At 43.4% G+C, this 24,222-nt stretch overlaps 1 protein-coding gene across 1 annotated transcript in view; it reads left to right on the top strand.

Annotated features, from left to right (window-relative positions):
- LOC124622400 (myrosinase 1-like) overlaps positions 1 to 24,222 on the top strand; it is a 107,268-nt gene that overhangs the window by 32,597 nt on the left and 50,449 nt on the right. The window contains exons 3-5 of the mRNA XM_047148088.1: positions 5,780 to 5,914; positions 8,874 to 8,996; positions 17,350 to 17,533. Coding sequence (XP_047004044.1) covers positions 5,780 to 5,914; positions 8,874 to 8,996; positions 17,350 to 17,533 — 442 coding nt within the window. The remainder of the gene's footprint in view (positions 1 to 5,779; positions 5,915 to 8,873; positions 8,997 to 17,349; positions 17,534 to 24,222) is intronic.

The raw sequence follows: 24,222 nt of genomic DNA, 5'->3' as shown, positions 1-24,222 counted from the left end.
GAGATTATATCGCTGTCATTGATACACAGGCCTGAAGCACGCTGTTTCCCAGAGGCAAAAAACAATGCTGTGTGCTGATTGCTGGGAAATTTTGTTAATTACTTGATTAACAATCTAGGATCCGACAGCACCATAGAGTTCAAGGTACACATGCTGTGTGAATACCGCAACAGTAGAAGGTATTCGAATCACAAGAAAAAGTTCGGTAATATGTTAAAAATTAAATTTGAACGTATGGGCATTGGTTATATAAAAAAAAGAAGACGGTGTTGACATTAATGTATTGTGGTTACCTTAAGGATATGATTTATATTTTTACTGTAAATGTTTTGTGGGTGCTTTCTCTTCTTAGTTTTTGAAACTTTATAAGCTAAGGTTCAGAACTTACGTGACAGTCAGATTGTGCTTCCAATAGTGTAAAAAAAAACATTAAAGCTGCATTATTGGTTTACAGTATAAATACGAAAATTGTCAGTTTTTATGGAAATGTCTTTATCGACTGGTTAAAACCATAATACTGTATCTGATACAATGTAATATTCAATGGCTGGCAAATTGCCCTGTTGATTTTTGCACTGTGATGTGTAAGTCAGTTTTCCAGTGAAAGATCTATTATATAGGTCTAATCGCTGCAGATAATTAACATTCCATTAATGTCCAGAAAGTATAGTTTGAAGGCTAGTCCCCTTGGTAACATCTCTTTTACGCCATTCTCAAGTATTTAAGAGATTTCCTAATGTGATTATTAAATTGTTTTTATGTGCCTTGGGCATAAATCTTCCGTACTCTGTATACGTTTTGATAACTTCCCTACAATTGTGTGAAATGCTCATAACTAATGTGACTGATCTGAGAAAGTTAAAGATCAGTTTCTTCCCTCAACCTGTCTCTCACGGAGACGATTTCCTTGTATGCATTAATATATTAAAAATTATCCGACAAACTTGCTGGTAAATCCTATTACTGCTTCTGTAAAGATTGGAGCACATGTAATTCAAAGAGCAGTTTTTTTATTTATTCATGTTTGAAGAAGTTTGAATGTCTGTAAAAAAACTTTTCTTCATATCCAGATTAATTCTTTCTGGTAATTTAGACAGTAACACAATCTTCCGTTGTATTTGTTTAACATCGGCATAATTGCAATGATCAGACTGTTTTTGTTTAAATCATTTCATGTATAACATGTGTGCATGGTTAGTACATGTACTCAGTACGTATTTGGAATGTGTTATATGGTTCCTTCAATAAATGCTTTAAAAAAAGTAGCTAGAACACATGCCCGCGAAAGACAAAGGTCCCGAGTTCGAGTCTCAGTCCGGCAGGACTGCCAGGAAGTTTCATGAATGCAAGAGTACGTGGCCAACAGCTGAAGGCTCACAATGTGTGATGATATGTTAATGACATACAGTCTACAACAGTGTGCTACTGATATACGATCTACACGAACATACAGAGTAATCAGTACTATAAAAGCAACGATAAAGCACATGTAGAGAAAATACAGTATTCTATGAAGAAGGAACACAAGAAACACGTACATCCATAACAGCCAGTACACACATTGAATCACCAGTCGGCCCTTGAATATGTTACGATAGAAGTGCAAGGCACGCGATCACCAGTTTATTACAAATTCGCAGTCATAATTCTGCCAAAGTGTGACTTAAGGTTCCCTCTACAATTAGCGCAAGGAATAAAGATAGCTGCGGGTGTGTTGGGCCCACGAAAAATGCACTAGTTCCGCAATAATGCCTGAGGTGCTTGTCGCAAAACGGTTAGAATCAGTGTCTGGTGGTTGCAAGTTCGTACCGGAAGCAAATGGAACATTTAGACGCCCCTCTAAAACAAGTAGTAGGCTGCAGTTGTACGAATAATAATAGTGAAAGTTTTCGATAGTGACTCAAACGTATGATGCGAAGCGTGAGCGTGGTGTCCGTGTGTAGAATTGGGAGGCGCGCCATCTATCTGAGATTGACCGAGGGCAGGCTGTGATGACCCGGAGGCTCGGCGGGGGCATTCCGAAAACTGCACGACTTATTGGGTGTTCGAAGAGTGCTGTGGTGAGTGTCTTCAATACGTGGTGAAACCACGTCCAGACGTCGGGAAGTTGGGCGGTCACAGCTCATGACGGATGTCGGACATCATATGCTGGGCAGACTGGTAAAACAGGAGAGGCGGTGAACTGTGCCGGAAATCAGACTTCAGTGTGTTTGAACACACAGTGCACCGAACACTCATAACGATGTGCTCCGCGATCGACGACCCATGCATGTGCCAATGTTAACACCACGACATCGGCAAGTAAGACTGAAATGAGCACGTGACCATCAACACTGGACCTTTGCGCAGTGACAGAGCGAATTTACGGAAATTAGATGACTTTGTGCACAGATGTGGTACTAATTCCCTCCAGTGATCTACCAAGGCCTCACTGCTTCCATGCCACGACGCGACGCCGCTGTTATCCGTGCCAAAAGAAGACATATCGGTTGTCAGGTAGGTGGTAGTAATGTTCTGGCAGATCAGTGTAAGGACAGATGAGATGCTAACGAAGCCTGCAGCCTGCAGTGTTGTGTCTCACCACGAACGGCAACTGTGGAATGCCTTCGATGCGTTACAGGCGTCAGTCGTGCTTAGGACAGTGTTCTGCGTAGTTGGGACTGCAATATGTCAAAGCTCAGACCACTGGCAAGTTGTTGGGATTCGTATAGTGAGTGAATCCGTAAGTAAGATAGCCGGAATTGCTAGTCTTTTGAGAGGCACCGTATCGAAGATGTATACCGCATACAGGTAAAGAGTGAGAACTTCACTCGCTAAGTGACAACTCGGATGGAAATGTATCTTCACTGAACGCGACGGACGGTCATTGAAGAGAATAAATACTAAAAAGAATATTACGAAAGCTGCAAAAGTCACTGAAGAACTGAATGTCACTTACAAACTGTCAGCACCAAAACAACACGAAGGATCTCCGTAACTAGAGAACTGCGGGGAGAATTCCAAAACCGCTCATTAGCAATGAAAATGTCGGTAACAGGATATCGTGGTGCCGAAGCCGTAATACCTGGACTAGGCAGCAATGGAAAAAAGTCATTTAGTCCGATTAGTCAAGTTTCGCACTGTGTCCAACTTCTGACCAACGTTACGTCCCAAAAATGAAACATTGCGGGGTTTGACAATTATTTAGGCAGCCATTATCGTGATAATTTGTGGTCCCCACTGTTACTCTACAAGGTCGTATAACCACCAAGGAGTGGGTGACCATTGTGGCTTATCAAGTCCATGCCATGGTACAATATTTGTTTCCCAGTGGTGATGTGTTCCGAACGCCAAGGCCCTTGTTCACACAGCTTGCACCGACCCGGGTTTTGTGGGCACCAGGATGAATTGTCGAGTCTCCCCTGGGCACCACAGTCATCAGATCTCATTACTACTGAGCCTTACGTGTTTACTTTAGAGAGAAGTGTGGTTGGTATCTTCCTTCATCATCGTTACTTAAACTTGTTGCTGTTTTTCGGGATGAATGGTGGAAGATACCTTTGATAACCATTCAGCTTCTGCATTTAACCATTCCGGGACGGTGGGAAGCTATTTTGAATGGCAACAGTTTTTCTACACCGCAATGGACACTGTGTTTCGTGTTTTGTGTTTCCACGTTTTTGACCACCCCGTGTCGAAGCAGAGTATAAGACAAAGTGTCTGAAACGCTGCTTCTTCTATCATCTTGTGGAGACTGAAGCAATCGGAGTGATTGTTTGTGGCTTGCAGCGCCCGACTAAAACGACTAGATAAGTGCTCGAATTATGGTGCTTAAAACGGCATCTTTAACCGCCAGCACGGTATCTTCTAACAGGTAGCAAGTTTGGGATTGTCATATACAAATCTCCCACATCAGCGACAGCAGTCTTTCTGTTTTGTTTCGCTGATTCATCATGATCTCTCTCTCGGGTAGGACGCTATCTCAGAGCAGCTCCATCGTTGCTGCCGTTTTCTTCTTTTATCGGATAGACTCGAAATGGTCGTCTTTCGTTTTCTGGACGTCATACAAGAAGGATGCATTATATACATATTTTGATACGTTCTGAATTTTAATTTTAATTTTACCTCTGCAGAAATAAATTCTTAATAATATAAATACCGCCTTCCGCATTGTTTGTTTGTATTAAGCAAACCCTGTATATTTTGTTGTTTCCCGGAGCAAAGCAAATATTATTTGGCTACGTCGTCTCTGAGTGAAAAGAAATATTATAATATGAAAGATAAGACAGGAAGGTGCAAGCTGGAAAATTTTCTCTGACAGTATTTGTCCAGCGTTGAGAAGAGACTTGGTGGCGTACAGTTCCTGAGCGGCAGTCTCTGCGCAAATGCACTGGGTTAAATTCAAAATATCTGCGAGGTGATTCATTAGGTGAAGTCATGCGCCGCTGTTGATGGTGACTCGCCCATCGGGTGTGGACGTTACGCTCGGCGGCCCTCTTGTCCTATTCGAGAGGAATAGGTAGGTTCGAGCCCTCACGGAGGTTTACCAACAGTCGTTGTTCCCGCAAACCATACGCAACTGGAACAAGAAGAGGGGAAAGCAGCCGCCGCCAAGAACCGTAAGGTGGCTAGCAGATGTACACAGATGTGAGTGTAGGTGGGGAGCAGGCTATGTACCGGCATCAGGTTTCAGCCTGTCCCACATCTCCTCATCATCACACAGCACAAACATAGCGCTGCATTATACACACACCGAATACACTGAACTACAATCTACAGAAACGCATACGACACAATTCTCTGTATGGTGACAAAAGTGGCAACTGACTTTAATTAACGAAGAGTGTGAAGCAATCCACATGAGTACGAAAATCAATCCGCTAAATTTCGGCTACAGGATAATAGACACAAATTTAAAGGCTGTAAATTTAACTAAGTACCGGTACTTAGCGATTACAATTACGAATAATTCAAATTCAAATACTCATACAGATAACGTTGTGGGGAAAGCAAATCAAAGACTGCGATTTTTGGGCAGAACAGTTAGAAAATGCATCAGGTCTACTAAAGAGTTTGCGTATACTACGTTCGTCCGCCCTGTTCTGGACTATTGCTGTGCGATGTGAGATGCGCGTCAGATAGGACTGACGGAGGAAATCGAAAAAGTTCGAAGAAGGTAGCTCGTCTCGTATTATCGCGAATAGGGGGGACATAAACACGGATATGATACGAGAAATGGGGTGGCAGTCATTAAAACAAACGCGTTTTTCGTTGTGGTAGGATCTTCTCATGAAACTCCAACCACCAACATTCTCCTCAGGGTGTGAAAATATTTTGTTGGTGCCCACCTATGCAGGGAGAAATGGTCATCTTGATAAAATAAGAGAAATCAGAGCTCGCACGGAAACATTTAAGTGTTCCTAATTCCCGTGCGCTGTTCGAGAGAGAAAAGGTAGAGAAAGAGCTTGAAGGTGGTTCGATGAACCGTCCGCCACAGCATTCAACTGCGAACTGCAGAGTAACCGAGTGCATTTAGATGTAGATGCATCCACAAGGTAAGGGGCCGTCGTCCGCGGAGAAAGAATACCGTTTTTAACACGAGCCTAAGTCAACCCAGTGGGATATTCCAGCTAATAATGCTACACAACATTTACATCAGACTATGTAAAGTTTTATGCACGTGTACTAAAGGGATAGCGACTTTTAACAATTCATATGATGAGAGGTACAAAACTGTCTGTTTAGCATAAGATAAAGTACGTAGTTTTCTATTGTTAGTGACGTGTCAGTGCTGTTGCAGGTGGATGTCTACCGCTTGTCCATAGCGTGGGCCAGGATCCTCCCAACTGGGGACATAAACAACATCAACCAGGAGGGCATCGACTACTACAACAACGTCATCGATGGACTGTTGGCAAATGACATCGAGCCCGTGGTAAGAATCAGGCTTTATTGTCTATAGAATATGAGTATTGTGAACATGTGTCGCATGCTTTCGGTGCCATTGTCAACTGTGATACCTCTTGACATTCGGAAATTAACATTTGTCCACTCGAAAAAATCAGAATTCAGAGAGGAGAAAGTAAGACTGATATTTAACGTTCAGGTGAACATTAGAGACAGATCACAATAGCAAATTCAAGAAAATGTGGAAAGAAATCGGCGAACACCTTACAAAAATTTATCGTATTTCGTCTTAACAGATTTACGGAAATCATGGGGAACTTAAATCTGGAGCTCTGGCCGGAGAATTGAGCCTCCGCCCTCTGGAATACGAATCGAGAATATCACTGCTGACCGCGTCTCTCTGTGAGAGTAGAAAAGTAAGCGTGCTACTGCGCTCTTGCTTAGATTAGGAGAAGGACCGATGATAGAAACGTTCCCACCTTGAATTAGTCACAAACTATTTTCATACTTTGCTTCTGAAGACAGTAAATTCAATGTTGTTGTTGTTGTGGTCTTCAGTCCTGAGACTGGTTTGATGCAGCTCTCCATGCTACTCTATCCTGTGCAAGCTTCTTCATCTCCCAGTACCTACTGCAACCGACATCCTTCTGAATCTGCTTAGTGTATTCATCTCTTGGTCTCCCCCTACGATTTTTACCCTCCACGCTGCCCTCCAATACTAAATTGGTGATCCCTTGATGCCTCAGAACATGTCCTACCAACCGATCCCTTCTTCTGGTCAAGTTGTGCCACAAACTCCTCTTCTCCCCAATCCTATTCAGTACCTCCTCATTAGTTATGTGATCTACCCATCTACTCTTCAGCATTCTTCTGTAGCACCACATTTCGAAAGCTTCTATTCTCTTCTCGTCCAAACTGTTTACCGTCCATGTTTCACTTCCATACATGGCTACACTCCATACAAATACTTTCAGAAAAGACTTCCTGACACTTAAATCTATACTCGATGTTAACAAATTTCTCTTCTTCAGAAACACTTTCCTTGCCATTGCCAGTCTACATTTTATATCCTCTCTACTTCGACCATCATCAGTTATTTTGCTCCCCAAATAGCACAACTCCTTTACTACTTTAAGTGTCTCATTTCCTAATCTAATACCCTCAACATCACCCGACTTAATTCGACTACATTCCATTATCCTCGATTTGCTTTTGTTGATGCTCTTCCAAGTCCTTTGCTGTCTCTGACAGAATTACAATGTCATCGGCGAACCTCAAAGTTTTTATTTCTTCTCCATGGATTTTAATACCTACTCCAAACTTTTCTTTTGTTTCCGTTACTGCTTGCTCAATATACAGATTGTATAACATCGAGGAGAGGCTACAACCCTGTCTCACTCCCTTCCCAACCACTGCTTCCCTTTCATGTCCCTCGACTCTTATAACTGCCATCTGATTTCTGTACAAATTGTAAATAGCCTTTCGCTCCCTGTATTTTACCCCTGCCACCTTTAGAATTGAGAGTATTCCAATCAACATTGTCAAAAGCTTTCTCTAAGTCTACAAATGCTAGAAACGTAGGTTTGCCTTTCCTTAATCTTTCTTCTAAGATAAGTCGTAAGGTCAGTATTGCCCCACGTGTTCCAGTATTTCTACGGAATCCAAACTGATCTTCCCCGAGGTCGGCTTCTACTAGTTTTTCCATTCGTCTGTAAAGAATTCGTGTTAGTATTTTGCAGCTGTGGCTTATTAAACTGATTGTTCGGTAACTCTCACATCTGTCAACACCTCCTTCCTTTGGGATTGGAATTATTATATTCTTCTTGAAGTCTGCGGGTATTTCGCCTGTTTCATACATCTTCCTCACCAGATGGTAGAGTTTTGTCAGGACTGGCTCTCCCAAGGCCGCCAGTACTTCCAATGGAATGTTGTCTACTCCGGGGGCCTTGTTTCGACTCAGGTCTTTCAGTGCTCTGTCAAACTCTTCACGCAGTATCGTATCTCCCATTTCATCTTCATCTACATCCTCTTCCATTTTCATAATATTGTCCTCAAGTACATCGCCCTTGTATAGACCCTCTATATACTCCTTCCACCTTTCTGCTTTCTCTTCTTTGCTTAGAACTGGGTTTCCATCTGAGCTCTTGATGTTCATACAGGTGGTTCTCTTATCTCCAAAGGTCTCTTTAACTTTTCTGTAGGCAGTACCTATCTTACCCCTAGTGAGATAAGCCTCTACATCCTTACAAATGCTTAGCCATTTTGCACTTCCTGTCGATCTCATTTTTGAGACGTTTGTATTCCTTTTTGCCTGCTTCATTTACTGCATTTTTATATTTTCTCCTTTCATCAATTAAATTCAATATTTCTTCTGTTACTCAAGGATTTCTACTAGCCCTCGTCTTTTTACCTACTTGATCCTCTGCTGCCTTCACTACTTCATCCCTCAAAGCTACCCATTCTTCTTCTACTGTATTTCTTTCCCCCATTCCTGTCAATTGTTCCCTTATGCTCTCCCTGAAACTCTGTACAACCTCTGATTCTTTCAGTTTATCTAGGTCCCATCTCCTTAAATTCCCACCTTTTTGCAGTTTCTTCAGTTTTAATCTACAGGTCATAACCAATAGATTGTGGTCAGAGTCCGCATCTGCCCCTGGAAATGTCTTACAATTTAAAACCTGGTTCCTAAATCTCTGTCTTACCATTATATAATCTATCTGATACCTTTTAGTATCTAAAGGGTTCTTCCATGTATTCAATAGAGATAACAAATACCGGCTTTCAACTAAATATTCTCGACCAGCTTTTATTCAAAGCGATGCAAATTTCTATGTTATTCTGAGTACGAAAATAACCGCCGTTCAGGAGAGAACGGAGACTGTGGTGTTTACGTTGGGCAGAAACATCGCCCTACTGTTACAGTGGAACTTGCCATCTCTGCACCGCCGCTGACATTCAGTGTGAGTGAGTGTGTGTGTGTGTTCCAGATAACCATGTTCCACTGGGACCTCCCACAGAAGCTGCAGGACATCGGCGGATGGCCCAACCCCAGGCTGGCCGACTACTTCGTCGAGTACGCAAGAGTGCTCTACGAAAACTACGGAGACAGGGTGAGTAGATCGCCAGCGATACGCTGCGCCCGTCCCGTGCCATGGCTATCGAGACCGGAGAATTTTGAAGTAGTGCTCACCCAAAGGAGCAACAAAGAGATATGTATTTCGTGTAGTGCGTAATTTGGATGCCGTGAGGTTGTGTCGTACGCGGAGAACCCAGTGCACTGTTGGCACAGTTACCAGTTTGTAGTTGCCCACTGTCTGCCACTCCTGTGTGAGTGTTGGGACTACTAGGAGCATTGTTTATTCATCGATATGGTTATGCAGTATAATGTGTGCCAACAAATTGATTTCACACAAATCTACCAATTCATTCAACAGGCCTGTAATTACGCATAGGTCGCTGCACGCACACACACAAAAAAATGGTTCAAATGGCTCTGAACACTATGTGACTTAACATCTGAGCGCATCAGTCCCCTAGAACTTGGAACTACTTAAACCTAACTAACCTAAAGACATCACACACATCCATGCCTGAGGCAGGATTCGAACCTGCGACCGTGGCGGTCGCGCGGTTTCGGACTGAAGCGCCTAGAACCGCCCCCCCCCCCCCCCCACACACACACTTTATAGTGCCATCATGAAAATGATGATTCTTCTCCTTTTTACATTACGACCTTCATGTTTTTTTCTTTGCCTCTCTGAAAAATAGACGAGTACACTTCCGTTCACAATAAACGAAGTATTGAAATCAGCAACATTAACAGAAATTAGTGGCACCCCTCACCTATCCTGTGCATGAAAATTTGCAGTACGATGGATCATACTGTGAAAGTACCCTGACGGAAAAAATATCGACCCCTAAAAAATGATTAACGTAGAGTAGTGAAATTTCGGAATACATGTGTCTAGGTAAAACATTTAAGTGATTAACACTGCAAAATCTCCAGTTAACCCATTAATCCCAGACTTAATTTTTTCCTTAGGTTTTGATTCAGATCCACTACCCACATGGATTAATAATCACATTATGAATGTTAATATATGATGGCGGCCTTAAATTTATAATTTTATTAACGTATGATATATCATACGGTGGGCAGTAATGGGGTAGAATTCCTTATACAATATTACCACAAGTACTATGTTGAATTTTTTGTTATTATCGTTTATTAGGCGAATAAATGACGAAAAAGTACAACAATAATTTCCAGGAATTGTAATGTTCATTTTATTTATGTTATAAGGTTCCATTATTTTTTTAAACATCAAGTATAAATGGCAAATTCATATAACGGAATCAACAAAATAACTGTACTACATTACATTAATAAACTAAGACATTATAATAATAAAGGACAAATGACAAATTGGATGAGATATCCATTAGATGTAGCTAAACACCACCATCTGAAACCATAGCGAATTGGCGTCTCTCTTATCAGCCGTTTCACAAAGTGGTGGCCATAATAAGGCTCCATGGCCTCATCCAAGGAGAAGTTTGACACTAGAGGTTCTGTGGTGTCTTCAAATTTCTTATTTAGATGTGAAATTAATGGCCGAACCTTATAAACTTTATCTTCTTTTTCAATGCTGTCATTATCATTGACATGGAAGATGCTATGAATTTTGCCAAAGTATTTCTGGAGATAGAATCCGAAACAAGGACATTGTTGGTGTCAGGTATGATCTCCCAGTACACAGGTTTATGCATGATCTTACAATATCCAGATAACAGCAAAATAGCGATGTATTTGTAGATGTCATCATGACTTATTTGTATGTTGTGTCCCTTTTGAGCAGCATATTTTACTGTCTCTCTCGTCAGAATCTCAACCAAATCAGCTTCAAAAACTTTACCATAAAGACCTATTGGAGTCGAGTTTGATGTGCCGAGATGTTCTATTATATCAGGTGTAGGATCACAGGATACATTACATCTTCAATGAATCGGTCCAACTGCGAGAAAATAACCCCTTACGGCCCACAGTATGATATTTCATACATAAAGCCAGAACCACAACGAAGCAGATAACGTACTATTTTCTAATTTGTTCTTATATACTGCATTTAAGTATTCAAATTACTAATCTGCAATAACATGAGCGAAATTATTAACCTGCACATCATAATTTTATAATTACTTACTTCCTGTTCATGACGAGAAGAGGCAGAGTCAACAGCACTAGAACAAATGCTTTCCACTAGGAAATAAACAATCCTGATCTCCGCTCTTATTGTCAGTTTCAACAATGGACTTTCATACTAACAATAAAACATAAAAGAAATATTTCAGTTGTTGACAAAGAGCTTCTGAAAACAAATATACCTGAGAAGAGCAACCGTATGATAAATCATACCATGGAATATAATGGGTTAATGTAAGCGAGATATTATGTTGTTGTTGTGGTCTTCAGTCCTGAGACTGGTTTGATGCAGCTCTCCATGATACTCTATCCTGTGCAAGCTTCTTCATCTCCCAGTACCTACTGCAGCCTACATCCTTCTGAATCTGTTTAGTGTATTCATCTCTTGGTCTCTCTCTAAGATTTTTACCCCCCACGCTTCCCTCCAATACTAAATTGGTGATCCCTTGATGCCTCAGAACATGTCCTACCAACCGATACCTTCTTCTAGTCAAGTTGTGCCACGAACTTATCTTCTCCCCAATCCTATTCAATACCTCCTCATTAGTTATATGATCTACCTATCTAATCTTCAGCATTCTTCTGTAGCACCACATTTCGAAAGCTTCTATTCTCTTCTTATCCAGACTAGTCATCGTCCATGTTTCACTTCCATACATGGCTACGCGTTATACAAATACTTTCAGAAACGACTTCCTGACACTTAAATTTATACTCGAGGTTAACAAATTTGTCTTCTTCAGAAACACTTTCCTTGCCATTGCCAGTCTACATTTTATATCCTCTCTACTTCAACCATCATCAGTTATTCTGCTCCCCAAATAGCAAACCTCCTTTACTACTTTAAGTGTCTCATTTCCTAATTTAATTCCCTCAGCATCACCTGACTTAATTCGACTACATTCCATTATCCTCGTTTTGCTTTTGTTGATGTTCATCTTATATCCTCCTTTCAAGACACTATGCATTCTGTTCAACTTCTCTTCCAAGTCCTTTGCTATCTCTGACAGAATTACACTGTCATCGGCGAACCTCAAAGTTTTTATTTCTTCTCCATGGAGTTTAATACTTACTCCAAATTTTTCTTTTGTTTCCCTTAGTACTTGCTCAATATACAGATTGAATAACATCGGGGAGAGGCTACAACACTGTCTCACTCCCTTCCCAACCACTGCTTCCCTTTCATGTCCCTCGACTCTTATAACTGCCATCTGGTTTCTGTACAAATTGTAAATAGCCTTTCACTCCATGTATTTTACCCCTGCCACCCTCAGAATTTGAAAGAGAGTATTCCAGTCAACATTGTCAAAAGCTTTCTCTAAGTCTACAAATGCTAGAAATGTAGGTTTGCCTTTTCTTAATCTAGCTTCTACGATAAGTCGTAGTGTCAGTATTGCGTCACGTGTTCCAACATTTCTACGGAATCCAAACTGATCTTCCCAGAAGTCGGCTTCTACCAGTTTTTCCATTCGTCTGTAAAGAATTCTCGTTAGTAATTTGCAATCGTGACTTATTAAACTGATTGTTCGGTAATTTTCACATTTTTCAGCACCTGCTTTCTTTGGGATTGGAATTATTATATTCTTCTTGAAGTCTGAGGGTATTTCGCCTGTCTCATACATCTTGCTCACCAGAGATAAGACATTACAAATGTGAAGTGCTTGTACATTAATAGCCGGTTTAACCTCTAGAATGATGAACACAAGCGTGCAAACGTGCATCCATTGTCTTTTAAAAGCGTCGGATGACAGTTTGTGGCATACAGCTTCATGTCTGTTGCATTAGGTTGGTCAATACAGAGACGGTTTATTCTGGTTGTGGATGACGCTGGAGTGGTTGTCCAATGACGCCACATATATCCTCGATTGGAAACAGATCTCATGATCGAGCAGACCATAGTAACATGTCGATACTCTGCAGAGCATGTTGGGTTGCAACAGCGGTATGAGGGCTGGCGTTATCCTCTTGGAAAACAGCTCCTGGTATGCTGATCATGAATGGCAGCAAAACAAGTCGGATTACCAGACTGACGCTCAAATTTGCAGTCAAGGTGCGTAGGAAATCGCAAGAGTGCTCCTGCTGTCATACGAAATCGCATCCCAGAGCATAACTCCGGGTGTGGGTGCATTGTGTCCAGCACGCAGACAGGCTGGTTCCAAGCCCTCAACCGGCCTCCACCTAACCAACACGCGGCCTTCACTGGCACCGAGGCAGAACCAGCTCTCACTAGAAAACACAACAGACCTCCACTCTGACCTCCACTGAGCTCTCACTCGACACCACTGAAGTCGCAAATGGTGGTGGTTCGGGGTCAGTGGAATGCACACACAGAGCTTCTGGGTCGGTGAAGTCCTTCCATGAACACCGCTGCCAGCAATTATGTACAGTGGCTATAGTGCTGCCAAGACATTCTTCAATATCGCAGAAGGAACGTCCAGTTTCTCGTAATTGTGTTTTTGTTGCCTTAAAGGCCGACAGTTCACCACGACAATAGCCTTATTACACGACCTCCTTCAAACTCAGTGACGTTTTAATAACGTCGTCTCTGTCGTCTTAAAGGCATTCTTGACTAACCGACTCATCACGTCCATTCTCAAATGTAACTGACGCTCACGACCGTTACAGTGTGTATTTAAAGCAAACCTGATCTGCATCATCACAGTGGCGCTACTACCGTCACACTGATGAGACTGGCGCGAAATTTGAATAGACATCATCTTTCAGATTTAGAAAGTCGCCTGCCAACTTTCGTTTATGTCGCACTCCCTCTTGGTGCTGCAATTTTTTGCCGTCGGTGTGTATTGTAGGGTGGTTAAAGTGCTTAAGATTTTTACAAACCTTTATTTCGTGCTACACAAGTAATGGTTGACTGTCTAATTCATTAAAACGTATCCGAACAGTCGGCTTAGAAATGCAAGTTTGGTTATCTCTATAATCGATGTAAGCAGTTATAGTACAGTACGAACTTTCACTGCGCAGCGAAGTGTGCGCTGATTCGAAACTTCCTGGTAGACCTTTGCCTTTCGCGGGCAAGTGCTCTACCATCTGAGCTACCGAAGCACGACTCACGCCCTGTCCTCACAGCTTCACTTCTGCCAGTACCTCGTCTCCTACCTTCCAAACTTGCCCGCGAAAGGTAAAGATCCCGAATTCGAGTCTCGGTCGGGCACACAGTTTTAATCTGACAGGAAGTTTCATATCAGCGCACACTCCGCTGCAGAGTGAAAATCTCATTCTGAAACCAGTGACAGCTTGCACTGTACGTTCTTGAGCATTGTACATCAAAATGATGGTCAGATCCTGCAGAAACTGTCACCACTTCTCTCTGTAAGCTGGTGGTAGGTTGTGTTCCAAAAATGAACAGCATAGAGGCACATGTGATGACACTTTCTACAAGACCTGACCATCATTTTGCAGGACAATGCTCAAGCACGTACAGTGCAAGCTGTTACTGGTTTGTTTGACTGATAGGGCTGCTAAGTCCTATACCAACTACTGCACTCCCCTGACTTAAGCCCTTGTGAGTTCAACTCGATTTCTAAACTGAAGGAAACACTTCACGGCATTCGCTTCAGAACTGATACAAGTTCGTCGGGCAATGGACCGCCCCGCTCGAACTGTCAACACAACTGGCACTGCTAAGAGTATCCTACGACTTCCACTTCGCGGCAACGGGTATTTTTATCGTTCTCACACCCGATTACGTAGTGGGTCTGGTGTCCGAGTAGCCATACGATCGAATTACTCTTCGCCGGATGGAAAATGGGAAAGTCCGGACAGACAAGTTCAACCGAGAAAGCACTTTCAGCTGACCGGGTAAGAGAAGCTAGTTGTCTGCGAATCCGGTGCGTGTTCTCGTCCACAAGAGACGAGTGTGTGACGTAACGTATCAGGTAGATGACAAAGCGTCGCAAAGATCAGTCGGACTACGACCAGTGCGATGAAGTCGTTCCTTGGTCGGGATCAAATTGTGAACGACCCTACACCACTATGAGGCTACATCCATTCAGAGGATAGGCAGGCTAACGTGAATCCACACTGCTTTCCAGTACACCAATGGCGAGCCCGTTTCATGTCGCTAGAGTGATGACTGTATTCCTCAACGATAAAGCAAAGATCTAGCGATAAGGTGTGTCACTAATAAAATGTCAGCTCTCAGAAAACTTATAATAGTATAAAATTCACGTGTGTACCGCAATTAGAATTGATCCGGTCGACGTCGACAAGGGGAGTGAGACTGGCCGGTTGAAGACACGTAAATAAAAGAGATGTGATGGAATGAGTAGCTCGAGTACATGTTAAAACGTTATGTGGTATAAACAGTACTGAAGCCTTAACTTTGATATTGGTAATTCCCAGTGGAGAATCGGTATGCCAATCAGGCAAAATCGCCGTGAATACTGGAGCAATCAACCCACCTACGCACCAGGTTGAAGATACCCGTTTCGTAGGACACTGTGTTCTACAGTGTGAAAAAAAGTGGTTCTGAGCACTATGGGACTTAACTTCTGAGGTCATCAGTCCCCCAGAACTTAGAACTACTTAAACCTAACTAACCTAAGGACATCACACACATCCATGCCCGAGGCAGGATTCGAACCTGCGACCGTAGCGGTCGTGCGGTTCCAGACTGTATTGCCTAGAACCGCTCGGCCACCCCAGCCGGCTCTAAGGTGTGAAGAAGTTCGTAACTGCATACTGCACATCCTCGTCTGACAGAACTTGACGACACGTGAAGGCCTTTCTTATGGGACTGCAGGGCGAGATGAGGATTATCGGCCGGATGCGCTGGTGTCTCCCACTTGTTTGGACGCAGCTTCTACGTTACGACAGCTGCGATACGCTGAGGGCGTTATTATGAAGCAGCAGCACCCCTCGTCGCAGTTTTCCCAGACTGGTTTTCGATAGACATGCTGCTCCATACACATTCTTCACTTTGTGAAGGATGTCTATCAGTGCTTGTCCTTTGGCAGCCAAGAAAGTAATAACACCATGTTGGCCCTATTTGGATGTATTTGGTAATAACGTTGCCATAGTTGACGTTTCCCCATTTACCGTGCGCACATCAAAAGCCGCGAATGCCACACCAGTCGCAGGCCGGTGTGGCCGTGTGGTTCTAGGCGCTTCAGTCTGGAACCGCGGGACCGCTACGGTCGCAGGTTCGAATCCTGCCTGGGGCATGGATGTGTGTGATGTCCTTAGGTTAGTTAGGTTTAAGGAGTTCTAAGTTCAAGGGGACTCATGACCTCAGATATTAAGTCCCATAGTGCTCAGAGCCATTTGAACCACACCAGTCCATTGCCTGCACGTTGGTGTATACATACTTGCATCTGGGTTACGTTGCGTTGAAACGTCCCGTTAGAAAAACTTATAAATGATTGTGCTGGTAAACCTCTTACGTTATTTAATTTTCAAACAGCTGAGCAGAACTGAACGGACTTTGACATTTCGCTCTCTACTTATTCTGATCAACACTAAACTGACACACAATATTTTTAGCGCAACGCAATCTGGCTTTCAATAATCTCTACAAAAGAATGGTCCTGACTAACAATAACCTATACCTTTCATGAATAACTTACCTCACAAAAATTTTCATTACTCGAACTTCTGTAATACAGCGATCGCGAATACTGCCAGCTAAATAAAAGATTCTAACTACTGAAGTCACTAACTACTAATAGGCATAGTTAGCAAATGAAAGATTTTGATAGAGAACAAACAATGTATTTACCTTAATAGTGTTTAAAAGTCATAGTATATATATATATCAGTTCATGACATCCAGTCTTACAAATTTACTCTTTATGGTGGACACACGTCCAGATCATCCGCTCTCAAAACTCTGCCATCTCTCTCCCCACATCCACCACTGCTGGCGGCTCACCTCCAACTGCGCAACGCTGCACGCTGTTCACATCCAACTGCCCAACACTAGAATATTCCAACAATGCAAACCAGCCACAGACTGCACACAGCACAGCCAGTGATTTTCATACAGAGCGCTACCTGGCGTTACCAATATAAAAACCTAAACAGCCTACTTACAGCGTATACGCTGCAGCAACGCCCTGTGACAGAAACTTTTCGATCGTCCCTTATGCGTCACCATATGTTTGCAGAGAGCTGAGAAACAAGCAGGAAACGCCGTGTATACATTGGTAGATCCTCCGAAGAAAGAACGTGGATAATAAAGTAGCAGTGATTAAGAGCGCAACGATCTCCAGATCTCACGCGACACACCGTGCTGCTGGTTGCAGGTGAAGTGGTGGCAGACGTTCAACGAGCCGGCCAGTTTCGTGGCCGGCTACTCGGGCAACACCGCCATAGCGCCGGCCATCAACTCCTCGGGCGTGGGCGACTACATGGCCGCCTACACGTTGCTCAAGGCGCACGCCGCCGCCTACCGCCTCTACGACGAGCAGTACCGCGCTACCCAGCAAGGTAGGCAACCGTTTCCCCCACTCCACGTCTAACTGTGCTCTTCCCGGAGCGGCAGCAGGGTCACTCCGCGACAGAGGGCGAAGTGAAAATGGGCCTAGGGTGCCTCACGGCCGACTAGAAACGCTGGTCTGGCGCGCACACTGGTGACGTCAGCAAAGTAGCTCCATCAGCCGCGAGCAGAGTTACGGCTTGACGACGCCCGCTGGCGGTTCGTGGCCAGAGCTGTGCACAACGTCACACACTTGCCTCTCATGTTGCTCTAAACCAGTGGTTCCCAATAGCGGTCCGCGAGCTATGCCAGAGGGGTCCGCAAGGTGCTATTAGAATAAAAAATATGTTAAATTATTTCGTATGATAAGAGATTTTTTTGTTTTGGCTGCTTCCTGCATGAGCAGAGCTTTAGTGACCGCTAACTTCTGCGTGTAGTGTCTTCCTAGAGCCAACTGACACTAGCACACCTTGCATGAAATTAGTGTTCTCTTATTTTTTACACATGTCTACTCAATGCAATCTCAAGTGAAGTACACTTGACAGACCAACACACTCAGTTTTAATTTTTTCCTGTCATTTTCAGTTCATACTCAATTTATATTTTTTTAATGAGTTTCTTATACTAAACAGCCAGATTTGAAGACAAAGATTTTAAGCAATAATCAAAAATTTAACAATAACAATGACGACTCAATTGAAAAAGTTTTAAGCTCAATATTTTTTCAATAATGACTATGTCAATATTTTTTCTAAGTATCAAAAATAGAAAACATATCAAAAGACTTTTAATTTGGCTTTTTTAGGTACTTGATACTGTGATACGACAAGGTACCAATCAAGCTCGATAAGGGGGTCCTCGAGAAAATTTTGTTGGGAACCCCTGCTCTAAAGAAAGTATAAATGACATAACTGTATGTTAATTATTATTTACTCTCAGAGCAAAAAGCACAACGCTTTCATTAACTGCTTTAACTGTGAAGTATCTGAAATCTGTGTCCTCACTGAAACAAATGATGGTACTGTTTCATTTGTAATTAAAAAAAAAAAAAAAGTTACAGCTCACACACACACACACACACACACACACACACACACACACACACACACACAAACTTAGGAACAAAAGAGAAAATTTCAGTTTTAAGATTCTTCAAACTTTTTAGTCCGAAATTTTCATAAATGGGAAGTGGGATGGAATGATTGAAAAATATAGCATTTACGTATGTATTTACTCAAAATTACAGTAAAATATGCAGAAAATGTAGCATTTAGATATTTATTTACAAAATATTCTATGTTGTCCTTAGTATTTTTAACTGCCTGCCACTTAAGTTTGCTGGCGACAGTGTCACTGATATTCTTAGTCAAATTATTTATCACTACCTTGCATGATTGGGAATTGATGTTTTGCAATAGATCGCTCACAGTTCTCTGGCATTTACGGGTCTCACCCTCAACAATATCACAGCCCTGAAGCTTTAGACTACACATTTTGCACAAAACAAAACGATCATTTACATCACCAATGAAAGTACTTGAACACACATCCAAAATACAGTATGTTTCAACATTAACCTAGCAATAGTAGTCACAACAATAACATTGTCAGTGGGAAATGTCAACCTTCCAGGGTTCATTCTGCAACGAAGTCACTTGGGATAGATAATTCAACCTCCTTATCAGATTGCACACAAGAGATGCATATCTCTCAGGTTTTTAACAAAAAGTTCCTTCTTTGCAGGATAATCATATACCTCCAACAGTAAATGCAGAAAACTTTCTGGTACCTTTGATATTTTAAAATTGTCCTTTAACATCACGGAATATTTGCCAACAGTTGCACATTTACCACTTGTGTCAGAACAAGGAAGGAGAGTCATCAATTGTATTATTTTATTCAAAGAATTAAGCAGCGTCGTATCTTCGAATCTTAATTTTTTCTCACTCTCAAGTATTTGGACATAGCTTAGATAGTAATGTGCACTACTGAGCTGACAGTAAAAACTAAATCTATCTTCCAGATTGTCATTCAGAAACTTGTTCATAAATATTTAATCCGTTTTGTAAAGTACAGATACATATGGAATCAAGGCTAAAATGCATCAAGGGTATTCATTAATGACCGAAAAGTCTGAGGGCTTAAAGATTCGGAGCCAGGCACAACTTGCCTCCATTTTTTCAACAATTTTTAAAGTCTAATTGTAAGAAGCTATTTATCCTAATAGGTTGCCTGTACTGATTGTTGAATCTTTCACCTTCATGTGCATCTTTAACATTCACTGTGTGCCACCAGTCTCAAATTATTTGTATGAATGATGTTCTGACCCTGAAAAGTCTGTGTCCTTGGAAGTTAAGAACCTAAAACAGCTACTTCCTTTTATCAAAAACTTTCAGTGCTAGATTAACAATTTGTTTCTGAATATTACAAGGGAACAGGATCTTAAATTACAGCAAATGATTATATTTTGCTAGTGAGCCACTTTGTTTTCTGTATATCAAGTCCAAAGAGCCCGCAGCTCTTGGTCCAACTCAAACTGCGTCTGTAGACGTTTTTAATTAAAAACTCGATTTGTGCCCTGAAAAATTCTCTTCCAACATATTCGCTACGTGCTGAATCACAAGATTCTTTTTTAGGGTAATCAGGACACTCAAATCGGTCATAACAGTTACAGATCCAGTAATGCTGGGTATTTCACCACTCTTATCAATAAAACGCAGCAGTATGTTTTGTTCATTCTAAACACAGCACCATTGTTTCTTGTTGAAATGGACAGCATTCGAAAAATACACTCATGTTGAGAGAAAGCAGAACACCTTTAATGACTAGAGATAGGAGGGTCATATTCACAGGAGTTGTAGATTGGTACGTTCTGCAGAAATAACTAGCATTTCAGTCACCTCAGCTGTTGCCTAGAGGACAAAGAATCTGCCATGCGCCCAGATAACTTGGTCTGTGCGTGATGGCAGCGACGCGTATAAGGCGCGAATGGCGTCCTGTGGTATACACATCCACGCTGCATTTGCCTGGTTCCAAAGTTCATCTGCGGTGGTTGGAACTGGGTCACAATATTGCACCCGTCATTTCACCATATCCCACACATTTTACATTTGTGCAAGTCTGGTGATCTGGAGGGCCAGGACAAAAGGCTGATATCCTGTGACACCAAGAAGTCATGTGTTTCTGCACAACACGCCAGACGCCATTTTCAGCAAGGCAATGCACGACCACATGTTGCTGCACAAAGGGCATGGCTACGGGTCGCAGGATGTTACTCACGTAGTTCACAGTGGTCACACTGTAATTTGTGCTTGTACCCAGTAGCACCCCATACCATAAAGCCTTGAGTTGGCGCTCTACGTCTTGTGCAAATGCAGTCACTGTGATGCCGCTCCCCCTGTCTGCATCGAACCAAAATGCGGCCACTATTTTCAAACAAAATGAACCTGGATTCGTCCAGAAACACTATCTATTATTGCCATTATCGTCCTGATTGACATCATTCCATACACCATTTCTGTCTAGAAGTTTCTGAACATTCGTCAAAGGTAGGTGGACAAGTGTAAGACGTGCACGTAACAGAGACAGCGATGGACTGTCACCCCTCATAGTGTATGACGTGTTCCACTGTTGCGCCAGAGGCGAGGAGGACGCAAATCTGTCCCGCAATGCCATTTGGAATGGGGGGGGGGGGGGGGACCTCTGGCGATGCGATCTGATCAGTCTCTTCATGTTCAACAGCCTTCCGTGAACCACACTCCTGGAAATGGAAAAAAGAACACATTGACACCGGTGTGTCAGACCCACCATACTTGCTCCGGACACTGCGAGAGGGCTGTACAAGCAATGACCACACGCACGGCACAGCGGACACACCAGGAACCGCGGTGTTCGCCGTCGAATGGCGCTAGCTGCGCAGCATTTGTGCACCGCCGCCGTCAGTGTCAGCCAGTTTGCCGTGGCATACGGAGCTCCATCGCAGTCTTTAACACTGGTAGCATGCCGCGAGAGCGTGGACGTGAACCGTATGTGCAGTTGACGTCCTTTGAGCGAGGGCGTATAGTGGGCATGCGGGAGGCCGGGTGAACGTACCGCCGAATTGCTCAACACGTGGGGCGTGAGATCTCCACAGTACATCGATGTTGTCGCCAGTGGTCGGCGAAGGTGCACGTGCCCGTCGACCTGGAACCGGACCGCAGCGACGCACGGATGCACGCCAAGACCGTAGGATCCTACGCAGTGCCGTAGGGGACCGCACCGCCACTTCCCAGCAAATTAGGGACACTGTTGCTCCTGGGGTATCGGCGAGGACCATTCGCAACCGTCTCCATGAAGCTGGGCTACGGTCCCGCACACCGTTAGGACGTCTTCCGCTCACGCCCCAACATCGTGCAGCCCGCCTCCAGTGGTGTCGCGACAGGCGTGAATGGAGGGACGAATGGAGACGTGTCGTCTTCAGCGATGAGAGTCGCTTCTGCCTTGGTGCCAATGATGGTCGTATGCGTGTTTGGCGCCGTGCAGGTGAGCGCCACAATCAGGACTGCATACGACCGAGGCACACAGGGCCAACACCCGGCATCATGGTGTGGGGAGCGATCTCCTACACTGGCCGTACACCACTGGTGATCGTCGAGGGGACACTGAATAGTGCACGGTACATCCAAACCGTCATCGAACCCATCGTTCTACCATTCCTAGACCGGCAAGGGAACTTGCTGTTGCAACAGGACAATGCACGTCCGCATGTATCCCGTGCCACCCAACGTGCTCTAGAAGGTGTAAGTCAACTACCCTGGCCAGCAAGATCTCCGGATCTGTCCCCCATTGAGCATGTTTGGGACTGGATGAAGCGTCGTCTCACGCGGTCTGCACGTCCAGCACGAACGCTGGTCCAACTGAGGCGCCAGGTGGAAATGGCATGGCAAGCCGTTCCACAGGACCACATCAAGCATCTCTACGATCGTCTCCATGGGAGAATAGTAGCCTGCATTGCTGCGAAAGGTGGATATACACTGTACTAGTGCCGACATTGTGCATGCTCTGTTGCCTGTGTCTATGTGCCTGTGGTTCTGTCAGTGTGATCATGTGATGTATCTGACCCCAGGAACGTGTCAATAAAGTTTCCCCTTCCTGGGACAATGAATTCACGGTGTTCTTATTTCAATTTCCAGGAGTGTATTCCCGGCGAGAGGAGATCATTTTGGTCGCGGATTGGGCATTGCCGATTTAGCCACCGCTACCTGTTGTCCGGTGACCCCGCCCCACAGTGCCCCTGTGGTCATCCATTGACGGTGCGCCATGTTTTATTGTCCTGTCCCCGTTTTATTCACTCTCGTGTGGTTCCTACGTCTGCCGTCTACCTTACAGGAATTTTTAGCTGATGACGCTCGAGCAGCTGCTCGTGTCCTTCGTTTTAATACACTGAAGGAGTTGTCCAAAAAGATCTAACTCCTTTATTTTTTTTCTCTGGGTCTTTGTAAGTACTTTCTGATGTTGCCCCCTTGCGTTTTTCTACGCTATTAGTGCACTAACGTTTGTGACTGGGCGCTAATGACATTAGTAGTTGAGCGCCCTAAACACAAAAAAAAACTACCGGAACACTTCGTCCCATAGGAGCAGCAATTTCCCGGATGGATCCATCACATTCTCTCATGCTAATAAGACACCCTCTTTCACACTCACTTATTTCATGGTACAGTTTGCGCATACGTCATCGAGGCAGCCTGCGCGACTTGAGCAGTCACACTCATCCACTGCCGTTGGTTTATAGCGACAACGAGAGCCCCAGACGCATTTTATCGGCAGGTGAAGTTGCGCCGCGATATCGATGTTGACCTTCAACCCGCTGGTTGCCACGGTTCAAATTCAAATCATTTCTGCAGAACATTCTACGCATATGTCCTATGAATACGAACGTCCTATCTCAAGTAGTTCAAGATGTTATGTTTTTCTTCTGAACATGAGTGTATATATGTTTGTCTTCCACATTATGAATAGCATTCTGCGTTTCATACTGCCTATCCATCTTCCAGGCTTCTTACCACCACTTTTTCGAAATTTTCTCTTTCTGCATCTGCAAGAGGATCTAGCTGTTATACAGTATCGTGGAAAATTAGGCAATTAATAGCACTGCATCTAGTTTCAGTTTTGAATAACTCCTCTCAAATGTTTTTACTTTCCCATAGTTTATAAACTGTTTTGTGCATATTATAGGCTTCTTTAGTTTTAAGAATTCAGTGGTAATTTTTTTCAGCCACTTTTTCTTCAGTTCTTCATCGCTGGGTAAAGATGGTGTAGTAATTCTCAAATCCAAGAACAAACTTCGCGCAAATCGGAAAAGAAACTGTTTGGAATTTTAAAAATTCGCACCATCCGAACAACGGCCAGCACGCGAACCAAACAAAGCTCAAACTGCTCATAATCGCTGCCTCTTCACTAGTTCTTAACGTAGCCTCGTGATAGCAGCACCTAACGGGATATCTTCTAGGGGTCGTTCTGACGCTCCCAGTCGGTTTTACCCCATCCTCTCCTGCGCCTTTGTGCATAAGTATTCAAGGAGGTGCGACACGAACACGGATTGCACTTCAGCTTAGTACTAGCTGAGTGAAAGCTGCTATTTCTTGGGAATGAGCTCATATTGTTAAAATCAAAAGGCACTAAACAAAATACACATTGAGAGACCATTGTCAGGTTTTCTAGA

This window comes from Schistocerca americana, chromosome 7 (genome assembly GCF_021461395.2).
Source record: "Schistocerca americana isolate TAMUIC-IGC-003095 chromosome 7, iqSchAmer2.1, whole genome shotgun sequence".
In the NCBI taxonomy this organism is placed as follows: Eukaryota; Metazoa; Arthropoda; class Insecta; order Orthoptera; family Acrididae; genus Schistocerca; species Schistocerca americana.
This window is presented reverse-complemented; position numbering and strand designations above follow the sequence as displayed.